Genomic DNA, 14,076 nt, shown 5'->3' on the forward strand with positions numbered 1-14,076 from the left:
GCACCTCCCAGTAGTTTTGGAGTCCAAGACGACCTGGATGGAAACCCTGGCTCTGTCGTTTCCTAGTGTGTGATAGGAACATACTTATCCTCCCGGCGACACAGCTGCTTTTCTAAAAAAATTGGAGCTGGTAATATGCACCCTCCGAGTCATGGAGAAAGATTTGGTGCCAAATAATAATTGGTGGATGCTCTATTATTGTACTTGCTCTGGGAACACAAGGAGGAATCAAATATGGGATGGTCCGAGGCACATATGTTTCCAAAGATTCTTTTGGGACCTCTCTGCCCACAGTGAGAACCAGAGGATCCCTCAAGAAAAATTGTTGCATCCAGTTGCTCAGGTCAAAGATCTTGGCTTCTCTTATTCTCTCACAGACCACAACTAAATCATGGGCGATTCCCGTTTGTTCCACCGTCAGAATAAATGCAGAATCCCACTCTTCTCACCATTATCCTTGTCCACACCCTCATTTCTCCTTGGCTGAAATACTTTCCTAATCGGTTTCTATTTTTCCACTCCTGCCTTCCTAAAGCATTCTTAAAAGCCAGCGTGATTTAGTTCAGTAATAACACTGTACTTCTCAGAAGCCTCCAGGAGGTTCTTGATCTCAATAAAAGCCAACATCCTTTCAGGGCCTACGAGCTGCCCCCACCACCTCCCTGTCACCTCATCTTCAGTCCTTTGCTGAGTATGCTGCTGCCAATCTGACTTTCTCGTGGTCCTTCAAAGATGCCAAGCACTCTCCTATCTCAGGAGCTTTGCAGCTGCTATTCCCTTTGCTCAGAATGCTCTTCCCTGTGGTTAGCACTGTCATTGCCTTCAGATATCTTTGTTCAAATGCCATTAGGTCATTGATTCTTTCCATGACCTCCCCAAACTGAATCCTGTTACCCAGCACAACTTGTCCTCTTTTTTTGTTTTCTTTTTCTTGTGCCACTTATTGTCATGATGTATTACCTATTGTTACACCTATTTTTTGTCTTTCTCCATCGTCTACCCACCCCTGGGAAAGTAAACTCTATGAGGGCAGAAACTTTTGGAAGGTTCATTCATTATTGTATTTCCAGCACCAAGAACCTGCATATTAGTCCTGGAACATAGTAAGTACTCACTAAATATTTGTGGATTAGTCCAAACCTAAAGGACAGCCATTGTGAGCTAAGGAAAGGTTCCATTCTTTTCTTCCTCTGAGTAAATGCATGTCTTTACTTACATAAATTCAAGAAATATCACCTTAGGCAAATTTTCTCACACATTCTCTGTAATTCTCTTTACTATTCTAATTCTAGCTGAAATGACTCTGGGAAAAATATAATATGTGAAATATTTTTATTTATTTATGTAAATTATATTTTATTGACTATGCTATTACAGTTGTCCCAATTTTCCCTTCTTTACTTCCCCAATAGCACCCCCACCCCCTCAGGCAATCCCTACCACTTTGTTTGTGTCCATGGGTCATGCATATAATTTTTTTTGCTACTCCATTTCCTATGCTGTACTTTATATCTCTGTTGCTATTCCTATACTGTACTTTATATCCCTGTTGACTACTTTTTGTCAACTTCTTGACTTCTTGACAATTTGTACTTCTTAATCCTATCACCTCTTCACCCATTTCCGAAAATCCCCCATTCCATGTGGCACCATCAAAGTGCTTTCCATATCCATGATTCTGTCTCTGTTCACCTTGTTCGCTCAGTTTGTTTTTAGATTCAGTGTTTGATAGATTGCACTTATTGCCATTTTATTGTTCATAGTTTTCATCTTCTTTCTCTTAAATACGCCCCTTTAACATTTCACATAATAATGGTTTGGTGATGATGAACTCTTGTAGTTTTTTTCTTGTCTGGGAAGCTCTTTATCTGTCCTTCGATTCTAAATGTCATCTTTGCTGGGTAGAGCAATCTTGACTGTAGGTCCTTGCTTTTCATGACTTTGAATTTTTCTTGCCAATCTCTTCTAGCCTGCAAAGTTTCATTGAGAAATCAGCTGACAGCCTTATGGGAACTCCCTTGTAGGTAACTTAACTGCTTTTCTTTTGCTGCTTTTAAAACTCTTTCTTTATCTTTAATCTTTGGTGTTTTAATTATGATGTATCTTGGTGTGGGCCTCTTCGTATCCATCTTGTTTGGGACTCTTTGTGCTTCTCTGACTTGCATGTCTATTTCCTTCATCAAACTAGGGAAGGTTTTTGGGGTTTTTTTTGTTATTTTCTCAAATAGATACCCAATTTTTTGCCCTTTTTCTTCTCCTTCGGGCATCCCTAAGATGTGGATATTGGAATATTTTAAGTTGTCCCAGAGGCTGCTTATACCATTCTAATTTTTTTTTGCATTCTTTTTTCTTGTTGTTCTGATTGGTCGTTTTTTGTTTCCTAATGTTCCATATCATTGCTTTGATTCTCAGCTTCATCCATTCTATTGTTGGTTCCCTGTAAATTGTTATTCTTTTTTTTTTTTAGATTTTATTTATTCATTTCTAGAGCAAGTGGAAGAGAGGGAGAAAGAAAGGGAGAGAAACATTGATGTGTGAGAAAAACATCAACTGGTTGCTTCTCGCATGCCTCCAACTTGGGACCTGGCCTGCAACCCAGGCATATGCCCTGACTGGGAGTCGAATCGGCAACTGTTTGATTCACAGGCAGGCGCTCAGCCCACTGAGTCAGCCAGGGGTGTTCTTTATTTCCATTAGTATATCCTTCAATTCTGCCTGGGTCTTTTTTATGCTGTTGAGTTCCTTGAGCATCCTTACAACCATTGTGTTGAGTTGTGCATCCGATAAATTGCTCATCTCATTTTGTTCTTTTTCTGAAGTTTTGATCTGTTCTTTCGTTTGGGCCATATTTCTTTGATACCTCATTTTGGCAGCCTCCCTGTGTTTGTTTCTATGTATTAGGTAGAGCTGCTGTGACTCTCTGTCTTAGTAGTATGGCCTAATGTAATGAGCATCCCATAGGGTCAAGTGGCACAGCCTCCCCTATCATCCAAGCTGGGTGCTCAAGGTGTACCCTCCGTGTGGGCTGAGTACACCCTCCTCTTGTAGTTGAGCCTTGATTGCTGTGGCAGGTCAATGCAAGGGATTTACCCAGCCCAGTCAGCTGGAAGGACTGGCTATGACCACTGACCAGCAACCTCCACCCTCCGTGGAAGATAAACTGTGCAGGCATAATGTGATGATGCTTCGATGTGGTCTTTAGCTGTCCATTGGGTGCACAAGCTCTGGGGTTTCAGGATGGCTGCTACTTGTGCTGGGCTTGGAGGTTTCCTGGCAAAGCCAAACTGTGATCCAGAGCTGGCTGCTGCTAGTGCCAGGCCTGGGGCCTCTTAGCCAGAGGGGTCGGGGGTGGGGGCTCACTGAGGCTGGTTGTTGCTTGTTTGAGAGGATTCAGGAACATGTGAAGCCTGGGCCAAGACCAGCCATTCATGTGGAAAAGCCACTGTTAACAGTTGGGTGGGCCATAATTTGGGTGAGGTAGAGCCTCAGGGACTCCCCAGGGCAAAGCAAACTGTGTGAGCCATCTTGATGGACTTAGATACGGCTCCCACCTACTGGCTCTGTGGCTCTGTGGGGTGGGAGGGCTCAGAAAAGGAACGATGGCCTCTGCCCACCTTTCTGTCTGGAGGAAATCTGTCCCCTACCTCTCGCTCTGATGCCAGACACTTCAGTTCCTCCCCATATGTCACTGGTACCTTTCACCAGCTGCTACTCCAGTGCTGGAGCTCAGAGGGAATCAGTCTAAGTTGATGCATAAGCCCTTTAAGAGGCACTGCCTCGGACTCCAGGAGTTCCTTTCACTGACTCAAACCCCACTGGTTTTTATAGCCAGAAATTATGGGGGCTTTTTCTTCCTGGCACTGTAATTCTGGGCTGCGGGGCCTCTTGTGGGGCTGGTACTTCTTGCTCCCAAGATACCCCTTCTGAATTTTTACCCACCACACATGGGTGTTAGACCAGCTCGTTCTGCTTCTCCAGTCTCCTACCAGTCTGGATTAATGAGGTTTCTTTAGTTTTGTAGTTGTCCAACTTCTTTCAACTTGATTTCTGACAGTTGTGAATGATGGTTGTTCTGTAGTTTAGTTGTAATTTTGATGTGGTTGTGTGAGAAGGCAAGCAGTGTTTACCTATGCCTCCATCTTGAGTGGAAGTCCCTTCCCCTATGTGAAATACTTTTTAAATGTATGACCCTACTGAATTATCCATCTTGCTGGCTTTCTCCATGAAACCTTTTAGCTTACTTTAGTCAAAGCGATTTCTTCCCTAAATTCTTATAACCATGTTTTTTCCTCCTGTTTTGCTGTTCTCACAAGTTGCTTAATATTATTACTGATGTACACTTTTATCACTACACTACCGTGATTCTCAGAGGTTTGCCTTCCCAAGGGTTGGATCAGAATCACCTGTGGAGCTATTTCAAATCTTGTATCAGTCCCTGACATTTAGTAATGTCTTGTGACATTTTTGGTTGTCACAACTGTGAGGGGCTGGGGGAAAGTTTTGTGTGACACTAACATCTAGTGGGTAGAGGCCAAAGAACAACAAAAAGTTACCTGGTCCAAAATATTAACAGTGCTGAGGTTGAGACACCCTGCTTTATACCCTCTCACTCCTTTATGAGAGGCAGAGCCTCATAGTTGCCAGTGCCAGTCACAGCAGTAATGGGGTGGAACTCCTCAGGGGTGTAGAGGTTTTAAAAAAGGAATTAGAATCTCTGCTATACCCTATTGTGATTTTTTTATTTTAAGTATATGTTAATGTGTTATCTATCTTTGTACTCCCCACTACACAATTATACACTCAAATTCTATAGCCTAACACTGAACTTGAGTATTTGTCATATGATTACATGAATGAATGAGTGTTCCTACTAACTCTAACAGTAAAACCAACTGATGTTTTCTTAAGGTAATTTTCCTAATGACAGCCTCATGATATTAGAGATGTCTGCCAAAGTATCAAAAGTTCCTGTTTTAGTCTCCTAGGGCTTCCATAACAAAAATACCACAGACCAGGTGGCTTAAATAACAATTTTTTTTTTCAATTTTGGAAGCTGGGAAATGCAAGGTGAAGGTGCTGTCTGGGTTAGTTTCTGGTGAGACCTCTCTTCCTGATGTGTGGACCGCCACCTTCCTGCTGTGTCCTCATGTGTCCTGTTCTCTGTGCACATGCAGAGAGATAGAAAGAGAGAGATCTGGTGTTGCCTCATCCTCTTTTTATTAGAGTACCAGTCCTTTTTAATTAAGACCCAATCCTTTTGACCTCATTTAACCTTAATTATCTCCCTAAAGGTCTTATTTCCAACTGTAGTCACAAAGAAGTTAGGGCTTCAACATACAAATTGGGGGGGGTGCATAATTTAGTGCATAACAGTTCCCTGTTATGCACTAAAAATTATTTTGGAGTATTTATCTGAAGTTTTAGAAATATTTTATATTGTATTTTATTTGTATCCTGCAACCTCTGCTGGTTGTGAAATCCCATAGAATTCTCACCCGTTATGAAAAATAATAATGTACTCTATGTGTTTTAATATTTGTGTACTATTTATTTGTAAATCTCCTCAGCCATTGCCTTCCAAGACTGGAGACTACCAATCTCTTTATCCTCTTCTCAAATGCCATTTCCCACTTGGTCATTTTAACTGTTCAATTGTGACTTTTCTGAAATATCTCTAATACAATGGTATCACACTAGTGTATGTCCTAGTTTTGTACCAGGATAGGGCTGTGACTTCTTGGGGTTTTTTGTTTGTTTATTTCTTTGTGTGTTTCTCGTGACCTCCCTGTGATGGCCTGTATTTTATGGCACTCAGCTGCCTGGGCAGTTCTTCAGTAATAAGTATATTCCTTCTCTGACTTTAAATGATTATTCAAAATGGATTTCCTCGAAGATCACACACAACCATGTCCTGGTGTGGTAGACTGAAGAATACACACTACTTTCTGCCAAAGACCATCACATCCTAATCCCTAGCATCTGTGAATATTCAACCTTACATGATGAAAGGGACTTTGCTGCAGATGTGATTAAATTAAGGGTTTTGAGATGGGGAGATTATCCTGGATTATCTGGGTGGGCCAGTGTATTCGCAAAGGTCCTTATGAGAGGAAGGCAGGAAGATCAGACCAGTGGTAGGAGATGTGATGAAGGAAGCAAGAGGATGAAGTGATCTGAGGAAGGGACCAGGAGCCAATGGATGAATGAAGGTGGCCTCTAAAAGATGAAAAAAAAGTAAGAGTGGGTTCTCGTCTGAAGCCTCCAAAAGGAATACAGTCCTTTGAACATCTCAATTTTACTCTTGACCTCCAGAACTGTAAAAAAATAAATTTATGTTGTTTAAGCCACCGAATTTGTGGTGAGTTTATTATAGTACAACAGGAAACTGATACACCAGAGAAGGCCTGAGGTTTTACCTTTGGCTGGCCTTGCAACTCTTTGCAAAAAAAGGAAGTGAAGGCTAAGGTAGAGGTGTACGCTGCTTGCCCAGGTGTTTAAGTCATGCACCAGCATACACATAGATCCCCTCAGCAAAGTCTGGAAGACTTACTTGTAGAAAACCTCTGACCAGGCAATCATTAGCTAACAACTAAGCTAACCCAGCAGAGATTTCAGTGCTACACAGACAAACCAGACTTTATTGAATTAGTTCAGGAAATTGGCTAAGCAAACATCAGCAATAACAAACCTTTAGGGGAAAGAATCCATTGCCACATTGTTATTTAACATGTCCAGTTTTTGACAACAACAAAAAGAATAATATATGCAAAGAAACAAGGAAGTATGATCCACTCACAAGAGCATTTTTTTAAGGCAGTAAAGGTGCACTTCCCTAAGGAAGACCACATGTTGCACATAACAGATAGACTTAAAATCAGCTATTTTTAAAGTATATTTTATTAATTATGCTATTACAGTTGTCCCAATTTGTCCCCTTTGCCCCCCTCCGCCTAGTACCTCCCTTCTCTCCAGCAATCCCCCGCTTAGTTCATGTCCATGGGTCATTCGTGTAAGCTCTTTGGCTTCTCCATTTCCTATGATTCCTTCATTTCCCTATTTTGTTCCTACCAACCATGCTTCTTAATCCCTGCACTATTTCCCCATTCTCCCCTTTCTCCCTCCCACCTGGTAACCCTCCAAATTATCTCCATATCTATGATTCTGTTCCTGTTATGCTTGTTTGCTTAGTTTTCTGTTCTTTTGGTTTTTTTTAGATTCAGTTGTTGATAGTTGTAAATTTGTTGCTTTTTTAATATTCATTGTTTTGATCCTCTTTTTCTTAAAATCCCTTTAACATTTTCTGTAATAATGGCTTGGTAGTGAGGAACTCCTTTATTAGCTTCACCTTGTCTGGGAAGCACTTTATCTGCCCTTTCATTCTAAATTATAGCTTTGCTGGATAGAGTAATCTAGGTTGTAGGTCCTTGCTCTTCATCACTTTGAATACTTCTTGCCAGTCCCTTCTTGCTTGCAAAGTTTCTTTTGAGAAATCCACTGATAGTCTTATGGGAACTTTTTCTGTAGGTAACTTTCTGCTTTTCTCTTGCTGCTTTTAAGATTCTCTCTTTATCTTTAACCCTTGGCATTTTAATTATGATGTGTCTTGGTGTGAGCCTCTTTGTATCCATCTTGTTTGGGATTCACTGTGCCTCATGGACTTGTATATCTATTTCCTTCCCCAAATTAGGGACGTTGTCCTTCATTATTTTATCAAATAAGTTTTCAATTTCTTGCTCTTCCTCTTCTCCTTCTGGCATCCCTACGATCCGGATATTGGCATGTTTGGAGGTGTCCCAGAGGTTCCTCAGTCTGTCCTTGTTTTTTTTTAATTCTTGTTTTTCCTTTTTGTTCTTGTTCAATGTTTATTTCTTTCTTATGTTTCAAATCATTGGTTTGAACCCCAGCTTCCTTTCCTTCTCTGTTGGTTTCCTGTGGATTCTTCTTTTATTTCATTTAGTGTGGCCTTCATTTCTTCCTCGTTTTTTTTTCCCCCATACTCAAGGAGTTCTCTGAGCATCCTGATTACCAGTGTTTTGCACTCTGCATCTGAGAGGTTGGCCATCTCCATATTGCTTAGTTCTTCTTCTGGAGTTTTACCCTGTTCATTCATTTGGGCCATTTTTCTTTGTCTCCTCAATTTAGCAGCCTCCCTGTGTTTGTTTCTGTGTGTTAGATAGAGCTGCTTTTACACCATGTCTTAGTAAAGTGCCCTATGTAGAAAAGGCACCTGTAAATTGTGTGGGGCAGAGCCTTAGGTGATTGCCAGGGCAGGGCAACGTGCTTCACTGCTTTATGGCTAGGACTCCAAGAGGGGACAATGCCACCTGTTGGCTTCTGGTGGTTTGCCTGGTGCTCGCCTCATATCGTCACTTCAGCCCTTCCTGTGTGCAACTGGTGCCCTTCCAGCTGCTGCCCTGGTGGTGAATCCTGGTTGGGTTTGCATACATTCAAGACCATGCTGGCCCTTTAAATGGCAAAAAAAAAGAAAAGGCAATTCCATTTGCTGCCCCAATGCTCTGCTGGTTTTTACAGCCAGGGGTAAGGGGGAATTTATGTTCCCAGTGCTGGAATCCTGGGTTGTGCCATCTGGCCTGGGACTGGTATCACTCACTCCCAAGGTATCCCTTCCGTCTGTGCTGCTGCCTTTCCATGCCACACCGCCTCTCTGCCCATCTCCTCGACTCCGCCCCTCCTACCCTTCTGGATGAATGTGGCTTCTTTAAATCCTTGGTGGTTGGACTTCTATACAGCCTGATTTTCTGATACTTCTGGGTGTTATTAGTTTTGAGATCTAGTGTTAATTCTTTCTATGGTTGTGCGAGGAGGTGAAGTGTGTGTACCTATACCTCCATCTGACCAGAAGTAAATCAGCTGTTTTAAATGTTTGAAAACTAAAGGAAACCTTTCTCAAAGAACTGAAAGTGTGAGAATGATGTCTTACCAAATATAAAATATCTATAAAATGATAAAATTATAACAAAGGAATTAAATAGAAATTCTGGAGTTAAAAATACAATGGCTTAAATGAAAAATTCATTGGAGGGACTTAACCCTAGATTTAAGCTGGCAGGAGAATCAGTAAACTTGAAGATAGGTCAATTTAGATTATCCAGACTGAGGACTGAGGAACAGAAAGAAAAAAAGAATGAAGAAAAATTAACAGAGCCTCCGAGACCTGTGAGACACCATCAAGCATCATGTATAATGAGAGTCCCAGAAGGAGAAAAAAGGAAAAGGGGGAATGGGAAGAATATATCAAGAAATAATGGATGAAAACTTCTCAAATTTGATGAAAATATTAACCTAAATATAATCCAAACAGAATAAACTCAAAGAGCTCCATATCTGGACACATAATCAACCTGTAGAAAAACAAAAAGAAAATCTTGAAAGCAACTCAACACATACGAGGAGTCCACAACAAGATTCATGGCTGATTCCTTATCAGACACCTTGACCTCCAGAATGCGGCAGGATGACCGTCAAAATGCCGAAAGAAAAGAACTGTCAACCAAGAATTATGTCCAGCAAAATTATTCTCTGAAAATAAGGAACACTATATCAAACTAAAAAGCTTCTATGTAGAAAAGGAAACCACCACCAAAATGAAAAGGCAACCTACTGAATAGGAGAAAATATTTGCAAATCACATATTTCATAAGGGGTTAATATCCAAAATACAGGATCTGACACAAATAACACCCTTTTTTATTACAAAATCTTTTTTTACAAAACCATAGGCATGTAATAATTCTGTAACATAACAATATCACACTCAAGCATACCATAATGACATTTTAGGTGAAATGTTTAAACTAAAACTATAAATTATTATAGCCATATTATTACCGCACCACCCACACTCAGACAGACCTGCGTTCTGCTGGACCCTGTATATCAAGGACTCATTCAATTCAATAGCAGAAAAACAATACAATTAAAAAATGGGCAGAGGAACCAAACTGACATTTTTCCAGATATACAGATGGCTCACAGGTACATGAAAGGTTACGCAACATCACTAATCATCAGGGAACTGCAAATCAAAACCACAATGAGACATTACCTCACCCTTGTTAGAATGGATATTATCAAAGAGATGAGAATTAACAACTGTTGACAAGGATGTGGAGAAAAAAAATCCTGTGCACTTTTGGTGGGAATGTAAATTGGTATGGCCACTGTGGAAAATAGCAGACGTTCCTCAAAAAATTAAAAATAGAACTACTGTATGATCTAGTGATTCCCCTTCTGGGTATTTAAATGAAGGAAATGAAAACATTAACTTGAAAAAATATATTCACCTAATGTTCATTGCAACGTTATGAACAATAGGCATCAATGGATGAATGGATAAAATTATCCTGTGAGAAACTATATTATTGACATTTCATCTTTGAAAAAAATTCCACCTTCAGCTTTTACCTTTTTTTATTATTGTGGGTAAACTTATTTTTATTTCTCATGCAGAATGATGGCTGTTTTGGTACTTCAGGTGGAATTCGTCCTTTTCAGCTTCAAAACTGGAAACAGAAAGTTAGTCGGACTAAGAAAGCAGAATTTTTACGCACAGCAGAAAAATTTAAAAATCAGTAAGTATAAAAACATTATCTTCAAATGACATTACTAGCCATTTTATTATGAACAACCCATAAAGTTAATTCTACTCTACCCTATCCTATCCCACATTAAGTTACAAAATTTTGGTCACTAGCCTTTCAAATATAAAACAAGAGAAAGGTGAGAAGTGTGAAATAGACAAATGATAATAAGCTATTTAACACAAAGTTAATTTTAAGAACAGTTATTTAAATTGCATTTATTTTTACCATTTTGAACCAGTGTATTTCAAGAGAAAAAAAGCTGTTATTTCTTTAGACTGCATGTTTCAGATAACAGATTGAATACATTTTCATTTAGCAAGATAAGCACTTGGTAAGTATTTTTGAGTGAGTGAATAATTTTAATGAAAAATCTGTACCCTCGAGTTATATTTTTGAAATATCCTTTTATTTGGCCTCCCTCCCTTGGTCTCTGTCCCTTTCAGATCCATCCTGAACATTATGACTTGACTAACTGAGAAACTTTTAATTTGTAGTGTATATATATTTTTTAAAATCCAGGGATACGTATTGAATGTTCAGTGTTGACAGCAGCTCCATGATATGACATATATCATGAGGAATGACAAAAGAATTAGAACTCAAAGCACTCAAACCTACCCTATAGTTGAAACTTCATGAAAAGACTGCTTTGAAGTCACACAGTATCAGTTTACTAAAGAACTCAGAGAAAAGGACACTTTTGAAAAAGGATCTCCAGACCAGAAGTAGTGGCAGTTGTCTGTTTGGAAATTCTACCAATAAAAAAGTATACTGTTTGACATTTGAAAAGTTATACTATAGCTTTGGGAGATTGAATTCTCAATTACATTTGTATAGTACTTACATAGTACTTTTAATATTCAGAATTTGAGAATGTACAGGTTTTTTCTTTGATTTCTAAAATGTACTACTTTAGATAGAACTGGAGTCTACATTATGGATTTTGGTTTACGTTTCTCTCTAGATAGGTAATCTACAAAGTGGTTAACATCCATATATATAGTAAACCAGTAGATTATGCCAGTATTGATACCTTGTATGTTGGTTTTACACTTCTCATTAGGCTTTCTCTATCTGTGACAAGGTTTTGGAAAAACTCATTGGAAAAGTATTAGAAAAATCTGTTGGAAGAATATTTCTATCCAGCACTTCTCATTGCATACCAAGAAGAAAACAATTTGTAGTATAATTTTGTTTTACTTTCAGAGTAGGTAATACTCAATACGTTCACATGGATTAAAAATCAATACATATCAAAGGGTACCCAGTGAAAGGTTTCTGTTTGATCTGTGACCCCTAGCCACCCACTTCCCCTCCCTTCAGACAACCACTATTTTTAGTTTCTTGTGTGTTATACCATAGATATTTTGTAATCTGTGCTTATAAGAAAATAAGTACTTATATTTTGTTTTTTTTTATATAAATGGTAGCAATGTTCTGGGTCTTGCTTTTTTTTTTTTAACTTAAGAGTATATCTTAGATACAAAGGATTTGATCTTGTCAGGCATAATAATGGCATTATAGTGATATAAGTCAAATATCTATAATCTCTAGAGATGCACACTGAAGTAGGTTGGGGTGAAATTACATAATAGAGTGGATTTAATTTAGAATATTTAAGCAAACAAAAAAAAAACGGAAAAGAAAGGTGAACCAAGAGAAGAGGTAAAATTGTGGAGTCAGAGTGATACACAAGGGGAGTCAATATAGCATTTTTGTATTTTGGGGTATGAATAACATTTTCATATAAACTATTTGTTATAAAAAGAGTGGAGATCTTTGGAATCTTTTCTTATCAGTACATGGACTGATAAGTCTACTGCATTGTATCCCAACGTATGACTATGACATAGTTTAACCTGCCCCCTAGTGATGGACATTTAGGTATAACCTAATTGAATATATTCAGTCTTTCCTTTTAAGATTTTATTTATCTATTTTTAGAGAGAGAGGAAGGGAGGAAGAGAGGGAGAGAAACATCAGTGTGTGGTTGCCTCTTGAGTGCCCCCAACTGAGGACCTAGCCCACAACCCAGGCATGTGCCCTGATTAGGAATCAGTCCTGCCACCCTTTGGTTCATAGGCTGGCACTCAGTCCACTGAGCCACACCTGCTAGGGCTCTATCTTTTATTATAACAAACAATACTGCAATTAATTGCAGTATTCACATAACCACATCATTCTGCATATGTGTGACTACGTCTTTAGGAAATATTCCTAGAAATAGAAATGCTGGGTCAAAGGTATATCAATATGCATGTGTTGTATTGCCAAATAGTCTTCCATAGACAATTTATGATATTTTTATACAGTTTTATCATTAGAAAATATTATTTAAACTTGTGAATTATTTTGCCAGTCTGATAGGTGTACAGTGTTATTGTGTATATTTTTAATTATAATTTCTCCTATTGTGAGTGAAGTTGAGTGTTTTTGCATGTGTTTGGCAATTTGTCTCCATTATTATCTTTTGACTGTCTATATAGGTTAATATTTTCTAATCCAGGAATGGCTGGACTTAACTAACTTACTATAAGAGCATAACCTATGTCAATGCGAGAAATTTCTATTTGATCACAGTAATTTCCCCCACCCCCAGACTGGAGCATAGATGGGCTTCCCAGCCCCAGCACAGGACTCCGGGATCCACCCTCAATCCAGTAGAATTGTCTTGCAGGCTGAAATCTATATGGTGTCTCTGTTCTAGCCATGGCTTCCTCTGTGAAACACAAGTACTAAGTTATGATCCCCTCAGTCTTTGGGGCAGCCATGTAGGGCCGGGAGCAGTCTCATCTGTTTTCCCAAGTATTCCTTATAAATATCAAGTTTTTCTCTTTTTGTGCCCAAATGAAAAAGATCGGGAACTCTACCTTAGATAATTGTCTCTCAGGTTGTATGAAAGTAAATAGCCAGAGCTGCTCCAGCACTCCTTAAATCCAAGATTAGTGGAGAAGTATTCATATTAATTTCTACCTTCTGGGAGAGAGAAAACAGGTGTCAAGAAAATAAATTTCTTTTTCCAGCCAGAAAGTTTTCTTATTAGTACAGCGCTTGTTTGTCTTACTCCAGGATTCAAACTAACATTAGACCTTCTTACTGCTAGGGGGACTAAATCAAAGAAACTGTGAAGTAAATGTAGACAATATCTCTTAAATATACTAAAATTTCTGTCTTCATAGATGTCTCTTGAAGTGTTAGTTTTATTAATAATATTAATAACTTGCATTTCCATAGTGCATTTTTACAGTATAAATATCCCTCATGCATATTATCTCATAGTGTTAATCACAGCTCTGTTGGGTAGTGGAGAGCCGTTATTATTCACATTGTAGTGATCGGGAGATTCATATCAGGAAAGGGTAAATGTCTTGGTTATAAAGTCAGCAGTATTTTCTGATGAAAGCAGCCATCAACAGTGGTGGCGATTTTTCAGGCCACAATGAGACGGAGTTGGAATCAATAGTCAAAGGCC

General features: G+C 38.9%; 1 protein-coding gene across 1 annotated transcript in view; it reads left to right on the forward strand.

The window, feature by feature from the left end:
• The window catches only part of CCDC112 (coiled-coil domain containing 112), a 31,026-nt gene that overhangs the window by 467 nt on the left and 16,483 nt on the right, over positions 1–14,076 (forward strand). Inside the window, exon 2 of the mRNA XM_054589947.1 lies at positions 10,471–10,592. Within this exon, the coding sequence (XP_054445922.1) occupies positions 10,471–10,592 (122 nt within the window). The remainder of the gene's footprint in view (positions 1–10,470; positions 10,593–14,076) is intronic.

This window comes from Pteronotus mesoamericanus, unplaced genomic scaffold (genome assembly GCF_021234165.1).
Source record: "Pteronotus mesoamericanus isolate MK-2021 breed Mesoamerican mustached bat unplaced genomic scaffold, CSHL_Meso_final scaffold_167, whole genome shotgun sequence".
Classification (NCBI taxonomy): Eukaryota; Metazoa; Chordata; class Mammalia; order Chiroptera; family Mormoopidae; genus Pteronotus; species Pteronotus mesoamericanus.